Below are 22,630 nucleotides of genomic sequence, written 5' to 3'. Positions count from 1 at the left end.
TGTGTGTTGCCATCAGTGAAATGAAGTGAAAATTACTTGAGCTGGCTTAAAGTCTCTATGTTCAGTCTGGTTGTAAAACATGTGTGTAGATCTGAATATACACACTGGTGACCTTTTTTCACTTTACATTTCAAAAACTCCATGTAAAGTTTCCAGCAGAGTGTGAAAGTCCTTCTGTGCCACTTGAACCTTCCCACTTTAGACTTGACCACTTTAAGACACTGAGTTGTGTTTGTGCAGATTAAGTGTGTACACGTTTCTACATGTGTGCACACCCACTCAGTCATGGCTGTACGTGCAGGTCAAGCCAGCCACTAAAGCTGTTATATCACTGTACTGTTTGCCCAGCTGTTACACATGACTTGGCAGCAGGGAGTGGAATCTAAAGTGTGTGTCGTTGTTTATACTTATATTGCCTCAGAGTTGGTGTAAGAAAGAGAGCTGCAGTCTGATCAGACACTTATAAAAGACTAACCAAAATCTTCAAGTCCACATAAACATCTGCTTATGGCCTGATTTGTTTTCTGGGCCAATGTGGGAATGAATGAGAGACTTGGTAGTTACCAACAAACTAGATTAAGACCAAATTACAGTTTTGTTTTTTTTTTTTTGTTTGGTTTTTTTTTTTTTTTTGGTGTTGCACTCACCCAAGAATAATTTGAGTGTGCAATCAATTGCTTGTGTGCTTTGTTTAGAGATTGCAGGAAGTCTACCCAGGTTTTGATTGTTGATGTGTCAACTTTAGTTTGAAGTCTGTTATTGGCTGTAGCCCGTGAGCTATGTTTATCAGTGCTTTGTCCCCATTTTGAATTGATACTGTGTAGCATGTTTTCTTAGTCAAAGAAAAATCAGGCAAGGCTGCCTGTGTGACAAAAGGAAGTGAGGTCTGAGTGGGACTGAACAATTTCACCTATTATTGAATCAAGATAGCCATTCAGAACTTTCCAGCTGGAATTAATGCCGTACAGAGTCTTTGGTATTATTCTGTTTCCATGCCAGATGTTTTGAGAAAATATCATTAAATTAGAGCCAGGGTGCGTCTGAGGCACAGAAAGCATTATATGAAACTGGTATTGTCCAGTTTGATGAGGAACTGGTGTTAAAACTAATTTGGTATCAAAGCAGGAAAATCCCTCCTGGTTTATCAACACAAGTACATCCATGTCCCTAATAATTAATGGATCTATAGGAACTGCTTCTGGATTCACCATCAACTACTGTTCCACTGAGCAGGTCTTATTACAAGTCTGATTTTAGTTTTCAGGACATAATTATAAAATATTACATAAATATGCAGCAATACAACACTGTTGCATACATTTCCAGAGCGCAGATTTTAATGTTCCTGCAAACCTGGCCAGGTAGGATGATGCACAGCTGATTAGTGATCCAGGTTATTGAGATGTTAAACAGAAGTGAACACTGGTGCACACATTTTTGTGTCAGGTACAGTTCAGCTTAATGTCATTACTGTGCAACATGCTCTAACACTTTACCATTGTCCCTTTTTTTTTTTTTTTTTTTTTTTTAACAGTTAAAACTTTTTTTTTTTTTTTTTTTTTTTTTTTTTACTAAAATACAGTGAATCAACACTGCAAGAAAGCAGAAATGTGAACAATACTTGTTCTGTTTTTGTCCAGACATGCGAACGTGTCGTGTGAATGAGTTCAGCTGCGGAGTGGGCTCCACCCAGTGTATCCCTGTGTTTTGGAAATGCGACGGAGAGAAGGACTGTGACAATGGAGAGGATGAGATCAACTGTGGTAGGTGGACACCCATGTTTGTGCATGTCTGCATCAGCTTATATGGTCTTAAAATTGGGATTATAAAATATTACTAATTGGCTCTGTTTTTATGTGCTTGAATCACTGGTTGCAATCCGGGGGGGACAAAAAATTTTTGAGAGCATATTTCTTGAACTCAAATCAAAAACAATTCAAGTAAAATCACATGATCATTTTGCTGATAAATCAGTCCTTTGTAAGTTAAAAGGTTTTGCTTGCAAATTCAGCTGCACTTAATGGGCGGTGCCTACACTGATGGATGAGAGAAGAGTTTCTGGTGGGTTTGACTTGGCTCCAGTGCAGGGTACGCTGTACATTACAAACACAATTCCCTTGCTTTGTGAGCTACTGGGAGGTAATTCGATGGTCTATTGCGCTTTTGAATTTTAAATGTTTCCTATAAGTAATGAAATACAAAGCCAGTGTCAGAGCACAACCGATAAGACAGCACTTGCGCATTCTCCTCCTAACAATACCTTTTGGTTTTACCAAAGTATTCTCAATATAGATGAATAAGTCTAATATGACCACTAATTATGTGCTACGCTGTAAAAGTAATTTTTCACTAAATTGATGCTGTGACGACCTCAATTCTTCTCAGGCTTTTCACAACATTTTGGAGCTTAAGTGCAGGGATGAACTTAAATATTAGTTAAGTTGGTCTGTCTGCATTCCAGTCCAAAGGTGTTTGATGGACAAGGTCAAGACAGAAGTTCTTCTATCGCACCAATTTCTTTGTGCCTGGCTGTACGCTTCCCTTAATTGCACTCTATTCTCTAGAATAGTTACATGTAGCTCTAAGAGTTCCCCTCAACTGAATGATTGGCCCAAACCAAGAGCAAAGCAACACTTGATGTTCAAATAGCATTTCCTGAACTGCCACAAAACCATATTGTTCTGAGACCTATTTTTGATATGATCCTGTTGGCAGAGTTATTCCTGAAGCAGCTGATGATGTAAATTATGCTGTGCTCAGACTTGAGTGCCTTTTGACCAGCATCTTCAATGAAGAGCTCACTATAAACAAACATGTACCTTATATTTATGCAATTGTACAGACAAAATTCATGGTATTGCCCTCACAATATTACTGTCACGTGCTCTATTAACTTGACATCAGTATTTCATTTTGAAATGCCAAGCGTTGTCATGACAACTACATCACCCACATTAAATCCACAGATCTTTGCAAAAGCTGCATGAACAACGTGGCCCTCGTCTGTCAGGCTATACTTGGAGTCTGAGTAAGCTGTATGATACACATTATCTGAAGTCAGATAACTGAGAATATAAGTCCTGCAGCACAAGTGTCTTATAAATTATGTTTCAAGGTGGCCTGTCTCTCGAGAATACTGTCGGATGACTTTGGGGAAAAAAAAAAAAACAAAAACTGAAAGAATGCAGACTTTTTTTTTTTTTTCAAGCATATTTACCCTCACAGCTCATGTTCTTAACTTCCTCCAGGGAACATCACTTGTGCTCCAAATGAGTTCACGTGTGCCAGTGGTCGCTGCATCTCACAAAACTTTGTGTGTAATGGTGAGGATGACTGTGGCGATGGTTCAGATGAGGTGGACTGTGCTCCATCCTCCTGTGGTCCCAGTGAATTCCAGTGTGGGAACTCATCATGTATTCCTGCCAGCTGGGTGTGCGATGACGATGTGGACTGCCAGGTGAGATACAATCTCAACAAATTGACACACAGATGCAAACAGACTAGGAGAGGGAGATTGAAAGAAGACTGCACTATCAGACAACTGACTTGGATCTGGTCCATATGACTTGCTGCCATTTCCTCACATTTCAGTCATGATTGATTAATGGTAGCTGAAATCTTAAAAGCTTGGTTGGATGGTTGATTAAAAAATACTAATGGCACTGGCATGAATTGGAAAGAAACGTTTGTAGTTGAGTTTATAAACAAATGTATCCCTCTTAAATAGATTTAGCCTCAATATAATGAACCGCCCAGAGTACTACCCCAGGGCTTACACTGACACACACTGGTTCTGCAAATCCAACGCCCAGGAGTTATTGACCCTTCTCACACACACAGATGCACAGACACGCTTAACACCTTTTTTCAGACATGACAAAACTAGTTCTGAGTCAGCGTTTTCTGGTGTCCCAGTTAATTGGCCATGGTTATCAATGTGATGGCCCTGCTGGAAAATATAGACAGCAATTCAAATGCTTACAGCCACAAATATTTAAATGCTGCCTTCAATTAATTAGTCATTTCTATTCCCTTCTTTACCTGCTCATGCCGAGGTACTCCTGCATCACTGTTTGCAGCAATAGATCTATAGAAAGACAGACACACCCCACAACACTTTCACACAGTTCATTAATCTGTTCCCACATGAGTCAGTGACTCTCTGGGATGATGAAAGTGTGAGAAACTCTTCCTGCTGCTCCTGATGATCCCATTTTGTCTGTGCCCAGTTTTCATTGCAAACAAAGCAGTAATAAGCTGTGAAACTTCTGCCACTCCTGTCCCGATCACTTGTGTATAGAACAGCAATTATTGGTTTTTGCCTAGATTCTGAGAAGTTTGCTCTTTTCTTCAGTGGCTATGTGTGTACAACCTGGGGAATGGCTGATACTGATAGTCTTTTGGTCCACATGGGTCATCATGCATTGTGGTTCATTATGTTTGTTGGCCAATGGTCACTTATGTGACCCACCAACCTTCTGCTGGACAGAACAGACTCTGGCAGCAATGATTGATCAGCCGAATACAGCTTTTAGAAATCATCACTTTAAGAATTAATTCAGAGGTGGTTTGTGACTGAAGCAGCATTAAGGTCTTACTGAAGGTGTTAGAATTGGTTGTTTGAGACAGTGATTCACTAGGACTCATTAACCCATATTTAGGTGGCCAAGGTCTCTAGCACTACAGAATAAAAGTTTGGCCCTGTGAACTCAGTATGAGTAAGGCCTTGAACATTCACATTAGCAAAAATGTCTGTTTGGGCTCGAAGACAAATTGAGTACTTTTTTTTTTTTTTTTTTTTTTTTTTTTTTTTTTTTTTTTTTTTTTGGGGGGGGGGTGGGTGACTAACAGTCAAAGGTTTAGGAGACAGACAAGCACAGGTAGTGATTTTAGTTTCTATATGATCCAAGAATCAGTGGGATTAGGGGCTGTGTTATGTGACTAAAGCAGTGACTTCCTGGAGCTGTTATTTGTCTGGTAGGCTTGTGGTGGCATGTCTCCAGGATGGAAATGTGGGGGAAAAAAAGAAAATATTTATGGGAAAGATTTCCATTTGTTTCATCACAATACATAAAATGTAAAGGTTTCCCTTCATGCTCTCTAACTCTAATTTCTAAATTTGCTGTTTTTTAATACAATGATAAAGGGTTTCTCTTTCTGTTGTCTGTCCTGAAGGACCAGTCAGATGAGTCTCCATCTCGTTGTGGCCGTCACCCAACACCGCCAGCCAAATGTTCATCCAGTGAGATGCAATGCCGCTCAGGCGAGTGTATTCACAAGAAGTGGAGGTGTGATGGAGACCCAGATTGCAAGGATAGCAGCGACGAAGCCAACTGCCGTATGTACAGCATTAATAGTAGTTATACTACAGCACATTGATGGAAACACTTTGTTTTTAGACTGATCATAGTTCAGTCTGACTAAATTGGTGACTTGTCTTCTGTTAAGATAATTTTTTTTTTTTTTTTTCTTGTGTTCAGACAGAAAAAATAGGGATGTTTTTACCTGCTTGACAATTTGACTCCAGTCTTCCTCAGAAGCTCCATCCAATGTGCTTCTGACGTGTCATTTATCAGCTGGCCAACAGCACATCAACTGGGATGGGGGGGGGGGGTACACCCTCTCACACACCTGGGATTCCCTTCTCCAGAGACCATCCAAGGCAGGGGAGGCACAGCCAGCTTAACAGACTTGGACAGGTCTGTTGAGATGGCCAGCTGATAAATGACATGTCAGCAGCACGTTGAATGATGCATCTGAGGAAGACTGGAGTAACAACAGCCCTACTTTTTCTGTCTGAACACGAGAAAAAAAAAAGAACAATTAGCACAGGTTCAGTGTAGCTCATGAATAAAGAAGTTCTTAGTTCTTTCAATGGATTTGTATAAGTTTAGGAATTTTGAAAAATAATTCATTATGAATATTGATTGAGGAAGATTGAGCAAGCATTAAAAATTACTTTTGGTGTCATTCTGAAGATGTTAGTAGGGCATTTGTGTAATACCATGTATGTCATTGGCAGCTGTACGCACCTGTGGACCAGATCAGTTTAAATGTGATGATGGAAACTGCATCTTGGGCGGCAAACAATGTAATGGAGTCAGAGACTGCACCGATGGATCAGATGAAGTCAACTGCAAAAACAGTATGTCGTGTGTGTGTTTGGGAGGGGGGGAGGGGTGAGTGTGGGGGTGGGTGTTTTTTGACACATAAAATCTCTGCATCTGTCCACAGTGACGCAGTGTAATGGGCCAGAAAAGTTCAAGTGTCGCAGCGGGGAGTGCATTGAAATGAGTAAAGTGTGCAACAAGGCCCGAGACTGTCCCGACTGGAGTGATGAGCCCATTCAGGAATGTAGTGAGTAATTATAAAAAAAAAAAAAAAAAAAAAAAAAAAAAATAACAATGGAAAATCTGGAGACATCTAAACTCCAGCATTTCCTATAACAGCTTATTCACACGTATTATAACGCAACTCCATACTTTCCCCTTCTGTGCTGGGACATTTTTTCAGCTTGGTGGAATCTCATTGTCAAAGTGACATAAAATTGAGTCTTGCATCTAAGTTTGTTTTTATTTAAGCAGCCCACATCAATAAGGAACTGAGAGATATCGAGCAGTGTACTTGCGCTTGAGTTTGATTTCATGTGAAATTCCTTGAAGTGACCTGTTTATTTTAATCAGCAAGTGTCACTTGTAGTGATTTCCCCAGCTTGCGGCCCAAAGTGTCAGCAGCATGAATCAATTTTGCCTAAAATAGAATTCATAATCTGAAAATGCAAATTCAGATTTGTGAAAATGGCCACTGTTGAAGGGACAGTTTCACATCATAAGCAAAAAATGAGTCCACCTGACAGAAGTGCTCAATGTGGGTAAAACATCCTTGTCAGAGAATTCTCGATCAGATTAGAATGTCGTATTATCAAAATGCATAAACATCAGTTTGATTCCAAGGCAGCGTTTTCTCATTTTTATTCTTCTGTGTACCCCATTATTGCCTGTTTTCTTCAGATCTAAATGAGTGTCTCCTGAATAATGGTGGCTGTTCCCACATCTGCAAGGACATGGTGATTGGTTTTGAGTGCGACTGCACACCTGGGTTGCAGCTCATTGACCATAAGACATGTGGAGGTAAGGGCGTTTTGACAACGTGTAGAAGAAAGGAACTGGTCAGGTCCTGGTCAGCACTGCCCAATTGAAACCCACCATCATGCAAGATTGGGTTTTTCCCAGTGGTTACCTCGAGTCAGCAGCGTCTTTATGCAGTCTCCATTGAGACCTCCAGATTTAGTAATTCACATGCCAACACTCAAATAAGTTTACAATGCGATTACAAAGTATGGACAAAGCAGCATATAATTGTACACTGGCACTACAATTATTCAATCAGCTACCAAAGATGACTCTTTATTTATATAATATAAAATGCCCTTATACCAATAAGGACATGTGTACCCCTGCTTTTCCATCAAAATGCCAACAAGCTGCTTGAAAGTCTGTTCTCACCTTTCCTAGTAGGCAGACCCAATATTCAATTTGGGTCAGCTCCTTTTTCCAAAAATGTCAGTAAGTCTAAAACACAATGTTTAGGAGCTAGGATCTGACAGTTTTGTGACTGAGCCAATCTAGGCCTCAAACGCTGCTATGGATATTGGGATGTTTTTAATCCCATCCAAAATGAATCCCACTGGTTTCACAGTTGTGCTTAAACTGTTCTCAGCAGGGAAATAACTGCTAAACTCTGGAAAGCATTTAAATCTGTACTTTTAATTTTGATGAGACTACTGGCAAAACATCAACACCAATTACAGCTTGGCTTTATTTTCATTGTGTCCCATGTGCAAATCAGTTAAGTCTCATGCAATAAGATGTGCGTTTCAAACACACAATTTCATTTGCGTTCAAATGGGTTTGCTGGTTTTCTAACATTAATCTTTCTCTCTATGCAGACATCAATGAGTGTTTGAATCCTGGCATTTGCAGTCAGATCTGCATCAATCTAAAGGGAGGATACAAGTGTGAATGTCACAACGGCTACCAGATGGATCCAACAACTGGAGTCTGCAAGGCTGTCGGTGGGTCAACAGCTGGAAAAACAATTACTACACAACACATCAACCCTCAATCTTAAAGATAAAAAGAAATTTGAAGTAGTCTGTATGTAGTGCTGAGCCAAGAGTTCAATTTTATTCTGCATTGATTTTGGTTTCCAATGATAATGAAAACTAGGTCTTAAAAAAAAAAAAAGATTGGGGTGCATTCAGGAGGTGCATAAATTCTTACCCTAGAAAACCATCTCCCCATAAACCTGTTTGAAAAAGTGAAATTTGAATGCCCAGTACATGACCACATCAGTCTCTCCATATGGAAGAGTTCGTTATGACCCTGCAACAGCAGAAAGGTTAAACGATGTTTAAACTCTCATCCTGGGTGACACTCATTATTTATTAGATAGACACAGTGGTGATAAGAAATAATTTTTCTGACGACCCACTTTACAGATTGAAGTTCATGCATACTTCACTCTGAGAATTACTATTTCAGATCTGCAATTGTCAATACAAATGCAGCACTTTCTCCTTTGACAGCAGCTGAGAGCCAGGTTTAAAAAAAAAATAAAATAAAATAAAATAAAAAATATCAAACTCGCAACTCAAGTTGCTGCTAAGATGACATATCTGAAATTTGATCAGAAGGGCTTTGGAACTGTTGCTCAACCAGAGGCACAGATGTCAGGTCATGTGCTATTGTTTCTGCAAATAAAGACTCTTTGTTGGTCATTGATAGACAATCGCTATATCCTGAATCGGGGTTGTGTGGGTTTTTTTTTTTTTTTTTGTTTGTTTTTTTTTTGAAAGTGCCAGACTGTTTAATCATCTTAAATTTTTGTTCCTTGTCTGTCCAAACGATGTTTGATAATCTGCAAAGTTCACTCATTATGACTCACTTTTACTTAGAAGTGGCAGTTTAAGCAAACTGATGAACAAAAACAGAAGGAAGCCACACACTTGAAACATGTTTAAAATATTTAATATAGCCATTTCTGTCTGATTGCATCAGTGAAGAGTAGTGGGAAACCTGAGGTACAATTAAGAGGTGAGATGTCGGCATAACCCTCACATTGTTTCTCAGTCTAAAGTCGGTCCTGCCCTCAGGTAAGGAGCCCTGCTTGATCTTCACTAACCGCCGGGACATCCGTCGTCTGGGTTTGGAAAGGAAGGAATATACTCAGATTGTGGAGCAGCAGAGGAACACGGTGGCTCTGGATGCAGACTTTGACCAGCAGATGATCTTCTGGGCTGACCTGGGCCAGAAAGCAATATACAGGTACATTATACCCTGCACACATGCGAAACAAAAGACTTGTGAATTTTTTCATTTGTGGTAAATTTGATAACATAACACAGTCCCATAGTTACATTGACTTTTTCAAAATATGCTACTCATTAATTTTTCATGAGTAAAATATGGCGGCTGCATGAAAGTGATAAGTTTTCCATCCACAACAATGCACATTTCTTCAGTGTTTGCATTATCACACACACAATGAATACGCCTAATGGAAATGAAAGAAGCACAAAGCATAAGAGTAATAGCATATTATAAAACATAATTAAAGCAGAAGGTTTAAAGGTTAAATGCAGGCAGTAGAGAACAAGGCAGTTTTTAATTTCTCCTTAAAACCGGTAACCAATTGTACTGATTCGATCGACGAAAGCTGTTGCTAGCATAGTACAGTGGGTGAAGAACATCCTGTTTTGGCTTTAATTCTTGTCACCACTACTCATACTTAACAAATCTATTTACACTGTTTGACGTGTTGACAAGTGAAACGTTGGTGTTTTTTTTTTTTTTTTTTTTTTTTTTTTTTTGGTTTGTTTTTTTTTTTGTTGAAACAAAGAATTAACAGGACTAATGTGGCCTTTGATCATTACATTTCATGCTTTATGTTAACTACCTATATAATGAACACAATGTAGGATAATTTTACTTGCATCAAAGCGGCTTTCCCTCTGTCTTCCCCACAGCACTGTGCTGGACAAACGAGGAGATGTAGGAACCCACATCAAAGTGATAGACAACGTCCAGACTCCAGTGGGAATTGCTGTAGACTGGATCTATAAGAATCTGTACTGGTCTGATCTCAGCACCAAAACAATTTCTGTTGCCAACTTCAATGGAACAAAACAGAAAGCTCTTTTTAGCAGAGGCCTCAAAGAACCGGCCTCTATTGCTGTGGATCCTCTTTCAGGGTGGGTGAAAAGCTTGTTTCATGAAAACCTTGTATCTTGTAATGACAATGTACATTAACAAATGCATATGTTGTGTGCTGGTCCTGCAGGTTTCTGTACTGGTCTGACTGGGGTGAACCTGCCAAGATTGAGAAGTCTGGTATGAATGGAGTGGATAGACAGGTTCTTGTAGCAACAGACATTCAGTGGCCTAATGGAATCACTCTGGGTAGGGATGCAAACAGAATTGGCCATCTTTTCACATTCAATTCCTGCCACTGTTTAAAATGAAAAGTCCACACTGACACAATTCAGCCCATCTTCTGCCTTTCTATGTTGTCAAGCTCCCTACTTTAGAATGCATCATAGCTAGGGTTGAGCCGGATACTCGGCTGAAACCAGTATCCGGTACGGATATAGCAATTTTGACGAGTACCATATGAGTCAATATCCTGCTCAGGCTGAAGGAAAATCCTTCTTGGTGCATCCTGTGATGGAGACAGAGCACAACGCACCATACTCCGAAAGCCACGCCTAGTGGAGGGGAAAACAACAACAGCACAATTTAAAACAACCCAAAAAAAAAACTGTCCGGTAGTTAGCTTAAAACATATCAACATGTCAGATGATTATTTTAAAACTCTAGCTGTACTGGAGGAAAAAATGGTACAGTGAAAATCTCACATGTGGGTCTATCTCATTGTTCTGTTTGCCTTCATTTTTATGTAGAAATGATCTTAATGGCTGGAGGTGACATGATCAATATTTACAACTACCCGATTGAGTTCATCATTTAACCTATTAGCGATTTAAAAAGTTAGGCTACAGCATCATTTTAAAATGGCTTTTTATAAGCCAGACGTTTCAAATCTGCCCCACTTTGTGGAGTAAAAACTTGATTCATAATAGAAGTGGTACTTGTTTGACAGGGCTGCATGCATCCCGAGTTTCGTGTCTCATGCTCACAGAACAGGTTTTTTTTTTTTTATTATTATTTCCCCCCCCCCCCCAATTGGTTCGCTCTTCTTACCTTGGTGTAATACAAATTAAGCTGTAGTTAAAAATGTCTTCTAATAAATATAGCAACTTCTGACCAACCCATATCGCCTTCAGGCTTTCCAACTCTGCCCTCCATGCCTCATCTATTCGCTGTACTGTGATTCATTCTTTCACCCTCCTTTTTCCTACCTGGTCACCCTTTTCTTTCTTACATTATATAATTCTTCTCGTTATCTGTCGTGTTTGGTTTTTGGACCTTTGCTCACTTTTTTTCTTGAATCTTCAACCCCTCTCCTTACCCCCCCAACCCCATTTCTTTATACACTTCCCAGATTTGATCAAAGGCAGGTTGTACTGGGTTGACTCTAAGCTGCACATGCTCTGTAGTGTCGACCTGAATGGAGACAACAGGAAGAAAGTGCTGCAGTCTTCAGACTACCTGGCTCACCCATTCGCTCTCACTGTTTTTGAGGTACTGCATCTGATATATTTTCATACTGTTGGATTTGCTCTGTAAAATATATTTGTACACATGCTGAGATTGTTGAACAGATGAAATAAGGAAATAAGCACACTTTGCGGGTTTTGTGTGTACAACACCTGCTTGGTCTAAATTTGTAGCTGTAACCTTTGTCCAATGAAGCTGTTCTTCGTTGGAATGAGGGCAGTAGACTTGCTCACATAGTAACTAGTGTCCCAAAGTGGCATGATAAGGCAGGACTGTTCAGTGCTTACTGGTAAGCAGGAAAATTTTTGTAGGGATCTTTGAAATAAAATTAATGTAGGTCTTAGTTGTGTCTCTGCCATACAATCAGTGTATGATAGTCTTGCACATCACCCCTTTAAGCTTGGTATGTGTTGCACCTGGGTGTAACTTCAAGTATGAAGCAGGTGTCAGATTAAAAGTCAAATATCTTTGGGGATCTTGGTAAATATTGATCACACAACCAGGATGTAAAATGATGGTAGTACATTTGTTTACAAAGTAAATATTGAAAGGCTTTTAAGACAAGGAGCCACCTGATTGGACCAACCCACTGGATTGAGATTTGGTCAGCAGAAGTTGCACTTTGTAGACAGGGACTGTCTGTCCTTATTCTAGCGGTCTTCCAAAAATACAGTTGATGAACTTGTTAATGCATATCAGATAACTTCATGTTATGCTACTAGAAGAGTATCTTCAGCATTGCCTCAGAATTGTGAGTCTGGTGGGCAGGTATTTTCTTATCAGGATTGAAACAATGGTTAAGAGTGAGACAACTTTTCAATTCTTTAGCCATATCCTCCAATTTATTTGAAGATAGAAAATGGGGTCAAGTGTGTTGCTTAGTAACATTCATAGGGTTCATAGGGTAGAGTGGGCGCAGCTGTGACCACAGTCAGTCTGTAAATTCAACTTACATTGTCAGGAATAGGTGGGCCATACTTGAAAGTGAAGTTCCTCCTCTGCTCCTCATTATTTTATCCAAAGTTTGTGGTATTATGGCCTGTTTTTATCAGTCCTGGTTCAAGATTCATCTGATGGATCCGTGTGTAATTTAAAGAAACTTTCACCTCATTTTAGTGTTTTAACTGTCTTTAGCTTTTATGCTAAATTTGCATTTGACCTGTTTGTCTTTCAGAGTTATCTCTGTTGGTACAGTTGGAGGATTTTGACGTGACTTTAGTCAGCTTTGTGCAGTGTTGCTCTCTTTGAACTTGCATGTACATAGCGGTAATATCTGCTCTTTTCCATGTATGATGGTAGAAATGTGTCGCTCTCACATTAACGTATACAAAATAAACTGAAATTGAATTGCATTATGAAAACCGTGACATTGGCACATTAGGCTAAAATCAGAATTGCTGCAACAAAACTAGTTTTAAGGTTGAAGGCTATCTCTACCAAGCACTCTTCACGTCCATTCTGTGTGGCCGAATCACAGAACCAGGACATATGGCTCTCACCTCCACCCACTCGTACAACTGCGGCCTCTCTCTGTCAGATGAGACATTTATTCACATGTAGATGACGTAAGGGGCTTTCACCTAAACGGCATCTCTTCTCAGCCCTGTTAGTTCTGGAGTCACTTAAGGAGAAAAATCCTCTTCATGCATCTTTCATAAGAAAACTTGATACCAGGATCAGTGAAAGATACTGAACACACTGAAATTACCAGAAGAGATGTCAGTTTGATTTGACAGGAGGTGTCCATAGCATACTGTGGGAACACAGATGGTCTTGGCACACAGAGCCCCATGTGCAACATGAAGTCTACGTTGGAATTGATGAGATTCTGTTGCTACTGATGCCTTTGATTCTGCTTGTGGGTTCCTTGTTTCCACAGTTGATAGATAGATAGATAGATAGATAGATAGATAATAGAATTTTACAAAAATTCCAACAAGCACAGTTGTCATCCTCCTATGACATGAAGACACTTTTTGGACCAGGTCTCATTCTGTCACGACTCCATTGTTCCAAATGCACAACTATCCTCAAAACACATCAGCACCAACAAAAGGAATTGAGGACTTGTTCTCAACTTGAATTTGTTTTTGAATTTCATCCTTAGTAAAATCTCTGGTCCTGTTTTGCAGTGTTTAGTGCTGCAATTAAAAAAAAAAAAAAAAAAAAAAAAAAAATACAGAAAGATGTGCAAGTGTTACATCCATTTATTTGTTGAAATAATTTCAATTAAGACAAACAATAGTTTTTCTGTTGGAGAAATTGGTTTTCAAATATTAAGTTATAGTGTTACAAAATGGAAGTTGTGGTTGTGCAGGTTAATTGTTTACATATAATTATTGGAACCGTTATAGAAATATTATCATGTAGCCATGATAGTTATTCAAGTAGTCAAGGCTGTTCTTTGGTAAGTACCTGTAGTGTGAAAATGAATTATCTATCCGTACTTAGATAATAAACAAGTTTGGTATCTCATCTCAATTCTATTTAATTGTCTTCCCTCCAGGATCGAGTCTTTTGGACAGATGGTGAAAATGAAGCCATCTATGGTGCAAACAAGTTCACGGGCTCTGACGTTGTAACCCTGGCCAGCAACCTGAATGACCCTCAGGACATTATAGTGTATCACGAGCTAATCCAACTATCAGGTAACAGCCTAACTGGAAGGGATGGTAGGAGGGAATATTAACAGACGGACAGTCAAAATCTGCACTGGAAAAATCTCCTTATTCACCTGAGTCCTGGAGGCTGCGTTTCATAAAGACTGTTCTTTTTACAGTAGCTGCTGTTGCGAGTAAATGCCATTATTCAGAAGAAACTGTAATTGTATGGGGTGTTGTAATGTTAACTATCACTACAGATCTATAATCTTTTGACATTTATTTGAGGTTAATGGAGGAAGGAGCCAATGAGATGCACCAGCTTCTTGATAAAACAAATATCACCTCAGGTTCTGCTGCTAAACGTCAGCCTTGGATCATATCATCACACAACCAAGAATAGAATTTAGCTCAGCATGTAAGAAATATCAGAGGATCCCAGAAGAACAAACTCCATTTGTACATTTGAAAACCATGTGTTGTGATCTAGAAACTTGGGACTATCTCACAAGTCACCAAACGCCATTCTGTGCAAATCAGATTTCTGTCTTTATTTAATCGAAAAGTAATATTCTAACATTTTATATGTTGTGAATAAGCACATGTATTTCGGTTTAAAAAAATCCATACTTCATACATAAATTTAAATTTGTTAAAGGAAATGCTGCTTAGTGTGCAGATTCTATGGATAGCATACTGAGACCTGCTTCCTCTGACAGGGACCAACTGGTGCACAGAAAAGGGAGAGAATGGAGGCTGCAGCTACATGTGTCTGCCTGCACCACAAATTAATAAACACTCCCCCAAATACACCTGCGTGTGTCCGGAGGGGCAGGACCTGGCTGCTGACGGCCTACGCTGCAGACCTGGTGAGTCATAGCATTGCTCTGCAGTTAATTAATTTCATTTGTTTATACCACACCTGGAGCCTATTGTACCACTTTTGCAAAATGCAAGGTATCATTTGGAAGATCCAATGTCCTCTTTGGACACATTAAACACAAACCCTAAACACTAAATCTACAAATTTACTGTCTGTGGAAATTGCAAGGATGTCATTCAGTCACTGCATGATTGTACAGATCCATTTACAATCAAATTTTTTTTTTTTTTTTTTTTTTTTTCCCCCTCTCAGAATATAGTACAAAATCTCATGTCTGTTGAAACAGGGGGCTCTTTAAGTATGGGAACATTATCGAGAATTAAAGAAAGATTTTTCAAAAGCTGAGGACAGATTTAAGCAGTGTTACTAAGGGTAGCACTGTGGTGCAATGGTTAGTAAGGAGAATACTACAGCTGGCATGAATAAAGAACAGTTTTATTGGGTTTCTCTCCTCCCCCAAAATGAGATGAATGCAGAAATATTTCCGTTCTTTTGTGAACAGGAAACTTAGTCTAGCATTGTTTGTGTGCATGTTTTTTTTTTTTTTTGTTTTTTTTTTTTTAATTACCAATACACTTTACAAATTGTTTTCAATATACAATTTACAAGTGGGTAACTAGAGTCTTTACTAAATATCAAATAATCTAGCTGACTTGATGAAAATTTGCCACATTTTAAATTGTTTGACTGGGTGTAGATCAGTGATGCAGAAAGCCAATGAGCAGGTGAGAAACATGTAGCTGGTTAGCTGGCATGTACAAAAATGAATGTTTGTGATCCTGTGCACTTGTTTCATCCTCTGTTTCTAGTCTAAAAAAAATAAACAAATAAAGAAAAGGCTTAAAGGAGCAAGGCTTCAAAACACAGAATCAATTGTTTGAAAGAATTAGACTAAAATAAAACTTTGACTAGCTTTGATGTAAACAGGAGTTTTGTTGCTCCCTCCTTTCCCTGTGCTTCACACACACCAAGTAAACACGTCTAAGTGGCTGTATGTGGGTTTTGTGTTCCCTCTGAGTCATATCTAAGTGTATCCATGCCAGCAGCAAGCCCAGCTGTCTCTCCATGTTAACAGCCTGACAGCTGAACAGTAGCTGATTCAGTTGGTGTTGTGATCCAATTTTCAGCAACACTTTGCAAGTCCTAAAACCTTTCTCCTTTTCATCTCGGTTGTAGCCCCGTCTCCTTATCCTGTGTTTGAAATGGTCTGTCTTGTCCTGACAGCTGTACTCCTCCATTCAGTCTGAGCTTTTCATTTTGCTTAATTTTTGCTTGTTAGTTTCATGCTTGGTCTAAAATGTTCTTTGGCTTCAAGAGTGTGGTATGGCTTTCCTATGTATAAGGCACCAAAATCTGAAGGTTGAACCATTTGTATTAATCTGCCAATATAACAAACTCTGGACTTTCCAGTTTGGTTTATTTTCATTTTTTTTTATTTATTTATTTACCTCCATTATGGCAGCAGCACTTACCCTCTTTATCTGACCTGACTTCCAGGGGTGTTTTGTGGTTAGTTTTTCACTTCATGGACCAAGCTGTCAACAGTGACAGGTTAAAATAGAATAGGTCTTTGCCAAACTGTTGGCAGGATATTAGCTTTATGTAACCTTTAACTGTTAAACAGCTTGTCAGCTAACTATTATTTGGCAGTGGCCGTCAAAGATGGTTGGAAAGTTATGGTTTGCCTGCAGAATGAGACCTCATCTTGTTTACCCGTCCTCCAGAGAGGTAAAATCAAGCTAATCAGCAGAGGTGATTACTTTTAAAGTATTTACATATAGCACCTCAAAAATAACAGTGCTGATGGACCAAATTAGTCATTTTACCAGCATTCAAAGTATGTAGTTGGTGCCAAGAAAAGACCTAGAAAAGTGTTTGTTATGAGATTTACTGTGACTGGCGTAATGTTTTCAGGAATGAAAGACAAACTACCCCCATAACAATCTTTGTTGTGAAAAGGTTTCTGGGAACCGCTGTCCTCTCCCTGATCAGTTCTTCTGCAGTTGTTTTTGTCTCAAGCTGTCCAGCTTCCTTGTGTGCTCCCACAGATTAGTCTTTTCATACTGAAGCAGTGTCCGATTGGAAACTGACAGCTGAATCTAGTACACATACTTTCCTAATTGGCTCAAACTGTCGAGGAAGAAACTGGTGTACACAAAAGTACTGGGACATCTCCCTGACAACTCTCTGCTCCCGAATGAAAGCATATCTACTTGAATTGCTTAAGATTTGTCTTTTCTCACCTCCATTCATTCTCCATTCTCACCTCTATTTCATAGAACCATTGTGCCAGAGTACACCTCTTGCCACACTCGCATGTATCAACATTTAGCTTTATTCTGAAAATTGTCCATGCTGTTGCAACTGAAGTAAGACCACAGTGTTGTGCTCCAGTTCGATTAGTCTGATTGGGGAAATGTTTTTTAAATTTCCTTTTAATAAAGGAAATGCTCACATGAACACATTTGATACAAGTAAATTATTAATATGAAGTGTACAAGGTGCCAAAATTGCACCTTGTATCTCATTCTCATAACTAGCCAGTTGGGGTGTGAAGCTGGCTGTCTCAGGTACACTCATGGAAAAAAGCAGCAAGCCTACTGACATCTTTAAAATGTACCTGTTATTTTCACCACAAAACCTGAATGAGTCATCTTAAAATCATAGATTAAGATGAACTGAACTCTGCAGCTTTTTTTTTTTTTTTTTTAAATAGCCTGCCTGCTCTACAGAAATATAATGGCCTTTATTTAATCAATGTCCCTGTGGACCAACTCAACTCCTTGAGTATTGTTTGGGAATTTAGAGCTTCTTCCAGGCTCTTTACAGCAAGACCTCTGTAATGTGTGAGGGGGGGCCCCCCCATTTTTGCTTTCGCTGAAGTGTTTGCATGCTGTTTGAGCATGTGAATCAGTATACATTGACTTAATCCATATGCATGAGGCAGGTGTGTGCATCTACTTGTGAATGAGTGTGAATTTTCAAGCAACTCTTGAGTTTTATGCGCTCTGTTTCTATAACTGTTTGCACTCCACTCTGTTTCTGGTGCAATTCAGAACTGAACTGTGTGAGGGGTTAGAGGAATGCCTGTCTTTTGCTGAATGCTTCTCTGCTTTCCCCATCGTTGAGCTGAAGCCAAAGGCCTTGTTGCTCTTTCCAAAACCCCTAGCAAACATATTTATCCCATTTTCCAGCCATAGCAGCTGGGCTGAACGGAAACTGTAGTGCATTGTGTGGCTGCAGCTTTCACCGTCTCTAATCTTGTTAGTGAGAAAACTAATAAGCAACGCTCTTCACTTTAGGGCTGAACCTGAAACTACCACAGAGGGATTCATACAACAGTCTTAAGAGGCAACTGGGGAGTGTTTTCTTCACACTGAACGATGAAAGGCCGAAATAGGATGTTTCTGGGATTTTCTGACTCTTTTGGGACTCCACTTAGTTCTACTTGTTTTCCTAAGGCATCAGTCATCAGCTTACTAAAAATAAAATATTACTATGCTATTAAATCCTTTCCAGTCCCTTCCTGTACTTAGTATTCGAGTTTACCTTTCAGGTCCATTTAAAGGCCTGTTGAATGTGGCTTTTTGTTTACATTGTGTTTTCCCCCCACAAAGCTTTTCTACTCAAGAGCAGGACAAGAAACATGCTGTCATGGCTGCATCTCTCCACCCTTCTGACCTCAAGAATTTTGGGTCTTTGCTATGAGATTTTTGTAGAATTTATACAGTGAAACTACAGTATTAGCTTTGACAGTGTCTACTCAAAGGCCTTTGTATCGCATACACTAAGAAAGAAAAGGGCATTTCAGAGTAGGGTTGGATTTAAATCTTTGAATTTTGGCCATATTGTATTTACTGTAGACGAATTTGTTATTCTGATATATCAAGGCTGAAGTCGTATCAATTTCTGTAAATGGCCATCTGTGAGATTGAGCCATAATAAAGGGGTGTAACTTTTGTCACTGCTCTGTCATTCATCCATTGCAGCCTTGCTTCTTTTTCCTCCTGATAAAGTAGCTTCTGGAGGAGAGTAGGGTTTAACTGCAGATGGAGGGGAGCACTCTGAACTTGTCTTAGAATCGTCTGTAGCCATGAGTCAGTATAAATCCCACACAAATAAACTTGACAGTGCTGTCATTCAGATTCATGTGCTGTTGAAGTAAATGTTTTGTCACACAGGATTTGTTTTGTCTGCCCACAAAGAATCAATCTTGTCGTTGTCGTCATGATTGCTTATTGAAGCTGACATGAACATTTGAATATCTGCCGCAATCACTCAGTGCAGGATTTAAAGAGAAGTACCTTCTCTTTTCTGACTTAATTATTTCTAGCTTGTACCAGGTTCTTCACATACAACCATTGAGGAGAACCCTGGGCACTGGGTGTTATAAATTATAGTAAAGGCAAGATGCTACATTAAATCATGACAACATAAAACGCCCCTAACTTGGGCAGCTGGTTTCCACAGACGAGTACATCTACATTTGCCTAGTGTTGGGCATTTCTCTTTGGTCAAAGTTATCTCAGCACCAGTGAAGTTTGCAGTAAATAAAGGAAACTGTTTTGTCAGTGTTTCTGTGCCACATGTGGCTGTTTGGCAACAAACGTGCATCTATTTCCAACTCCTACACAACAGCGCTCATACAGTAGCTCTGTGCTTTGCGTGAACTCAGCAGCTCTGCCGTGTCTTCTTATCAAGGCTGCATAGATCTGCCTGTAAGGAATTTACTATTCTTGTCCATCTGATTGGGACATGCTGATCAATACAGTTTACTTTGCATTGTAGCTTTAAACTTGTGAATTGCTTCTGATTGCTGTCTTGTCACTTTACCTCTGTTTGTGTGCGTCTTACTCTTAAGTGAGAGTTGCAATAGCCTTTAAATACAAAGCTGCTGCTGTATGTCATTGTTGGCATGGCTGTTTGTTCTTTTGTCACTTGGTGATGGCAGGGCCTCTTTTTCCTGCTGCAGAAATGTGGATACTCTTTGGTCCATCAAGTGTGTTTAGGTTTAGTCTCCTGAGATCTGGACTATTTCAAACAAGGCCTATTTACATGTGTGCAGTTTAAAAATAAATGAAATCATATTTGATGGCAGACCCTTCTGCCGAAGAGCTCTAGAAGGACGATGGGGAAAACTCTATAAAGCCACCCCCAGGTAAAACCGTCAGTCGCCAACTGTTCTGCTGCCTGCTGACTTGGATGTACCAAAACCAGGAGGGTTTTATGTTTTTAATCTTTGAAAATCTGTCACGTTAGTGTTTTTGCTGGCTGCAGACAGAATGTCTTCCCTGTCTGGCTGTATTGAATAAGGGCTCCTGGCTATACTTTGTTTGTTGGGCTGTGATGCATCCACATGATTCAAGCCTGTGTGCTTTTCAGGAAAGTGATTTTAAAGCAGTGCCTCTCTGACACATAAGGTGTGCTTCCCATTGGTTCTCTGCTCTGTATGCATTTACTTTCACAATCAGACCTATGGGCAAGTCATTAATTAACCAGTCTTTTGGACAGTAGGAGGAAACCCATACAATCACAGGGAGAACATGCAAACGCACAGCAAGGCCCCGGAAACCGAACCCACAACAGTCTTGTTTTGGGCAACAGCACTAACCACTATGCAATTTCATCATCAATTACAACTTAATCTCCAATATGGATTAAGGGTGCTATACTGTGAGTAAATGCCAGAGTTTGGTTTGGACCTGCTCTACGTGCAAAGTGCTTTGTAACTTTGTTGTTATGTGGCACAATTTAAATAGACCTGATAAATTTTTGATTGGATGTAGGTAAGAAAAGATTATTTTAGACACCGCAAATGATTTCATGGCAACATTTGACTTCCTGATTCATATGATGTGACCTGTAAATCCACAATCTAGAGCACAAAACAAATTTACTTGTATGAGAACTACAACAAAGGTGAAGTCAAACAGCATAACGTCCCTCAACAGTGACACATTTTCACTCCATGATATGCATGTAGAAAAACAATGTTAAAATGGGATAACACTTTCATAAAGTCAAATACTAACTGAAAGCCTGAACAGAACCGGAAAATGAAACGAGGCTGGCAGTCTTCACTACACTACAGAGGAAATGAAGCAGAAATGTGGTTGAGAGGTGTGGTTTGAGGTTCTTGTTTCCTTCCCCTGCTCTCCTTCTGTTCCTCGTTTTATTATGTTGGATTTTCTTCGTGTTTGTTAAGTTTGAATGTAACATACATGTGGTTTGGGCTTTGATTTCTGGTTTGACTTCATGCAGTATAGATGTGGATCATTGAACCACATGTTATTTAAGAATCACAAGGTATTGGATGTAATTGGTGAACTTCAGCTGTGCAAGTGTAGTTAAACAACTTTACTAGCCCCCTAAATCTAAATCTCCTAAATGCATGCGATGCAGACTGGGTTTTGTGAACTTTCTGTCCTGATACTTTACTGTTAAATTAGCTAGTGAGAATCTGGATGATTAACTCGGCTGAGCAGCAGCATCTAGTGGCAGATGGAAGGAGGTTATGCTCCTGACTAAATGAGTGACACTGCTGTATTTATATTGGAAGAGAAACTGATAGCAAATCACTTACAGTAATTTGTTTAGATTTTTGTGTATTTACAAATTTTGAGATCGCTGAACCTTGTTGATCACTGGGATTCTTGTGTTCCTTAGAAAGCCGCAGACAGTCAGCTGGTTTTGCGCTGTATCTGGAAGTCTAAAAGGGAAACTGTTGGCAACATATCTACCATTAACAACTTAAATATAGTGATGTTGTGATTTACTTTCAGCTGTGCTTTTGATATTTTTATTTGCAGTAAGCAAAGAGCATTAGCCTCATCAGTCCACTGAAGTATTGCTAAACACAGAAGTGCTGTGCCAATTGAACAGGTTTCCAGTTTTTAATGTTAAGTTTGCCTGGAGTTAGAATTGCCACTTTATTTTTTGCCAAAGAGCAGCAGCAGTAGAATGTTAATGACATCACTGGGCTTCTTGGCAGCCGACGAATGGCAAGGAGAACAGGATTGTAAGTAAATCCTGTTTCTGGTCTTTGTGCTGAAGTTTCCATTAGCTAGCCACAAATGTGGATTATGTTAATCCTGGAAACAAAACAAACTCTGCTGTAACAAAGTTTAACATTTCTCTTTAGGTACTTTGTAGCCAACCCTCCAAGTTCACAACTTCAATATTGTTCACAATAGTGTATTAAACATTTAACAGAACACTTGCAAGTTTTTTGCTGGCAATGTTTAATGGTAAAAAACTTAAATTAAAATTTATCTTGATACAAGTTTTGACAATGCTGGAATGCAAGAAATGTGCAGAGATTTTCCGCATGGCTGGCAAATTAACAGAACAAGCAGGACCACATGTGCCCACATGTGGTTCACCTCATCTGTCTGTACAAAAATTGGCTGGTAGCGGATTAATGTATCTTTTTATTTTTTATTTTATTTTTTTTGAAGAAATCCAAAAAA

The 22,630-nt window shown here is 39.3% G+C and overlaps 1 protein-coding gene across 2 annotated transcripts in view; it reads left to right on the top strand.

Moving 5' to 3' along the window:
• vldlr (very low density lipoprotein receptor) overlaps window positions 1-22,630 on the top strand; it is a 36,357-nt gene that overhangs the window by 12,024 nt on the left and 1,703 nt on the right. For both annotated transcript variants that reach the window (XM_029515399.1, XM_029515398.1), the window contains exons 4-16: window positions 1,641-1,763; window positions 3,249-3,457; window positions 5,176-5,338; window positions 6,023-6,145; window positions 6,235-6,357; window positions 7,011-7,130; window positions 7,949-8,074; window positions 9,155-9,326; window positions 10,028-10,252; window positions 10,342-10,460; window positions 11,563-11,702; window positions 14,185-14,326; window positions 14,998-15,147. In XM_029515399.1, coding sequence (XP_029371259.1) covers window positions 1,641-1,763; window positions 3,249-3,457; window positions 5,176-5,338; window positions 6,023-6,145; window positions 6,235-6,357; window positions 7,011-7,130; window positions 7,949-8,074; window positions 9,155-9,326; window positions 10,028-10,252; window positions 10,342-10,460; window positions 11,563-11,702; window positions 14,185-14,326; window positions 14,998-15,147 — 1,935 coding nt within the window. The remainder of the gene's footprint in view (window positions 1-1,640; window positions 1,764-3,248; window positions 3,458-5,175; window positions 5,339-6,022; window positions 6,146-6,234; window positions 6,358-7,010; window positions 7,131-7,948; window positions 8,075-9,154; window positions 9,327-10,027; window positions 10,253-10,341; window positions 10,461-11,562; window positions 11,703-14,184; window positions 14,327-14,997; window positions 15,148-22,630) is intronic.

The sequence above is a fragment of the Echeneis naucrates genome, chromosome 12 (assembly GCF_900963305.1).
Source record: "Echeneis naucrates chromosome 12, fEcheNa1.1, whole genome shotgun sequence".
NCBI lineage: Eukaryota > Metazoa > Chordata > Actinopteri > Carangiformes > Echeneidae > Echeneis > Echeneis naucrates.
This window is presented reverse-complemented; position numbering and strand designations above follow the sequence as displayed.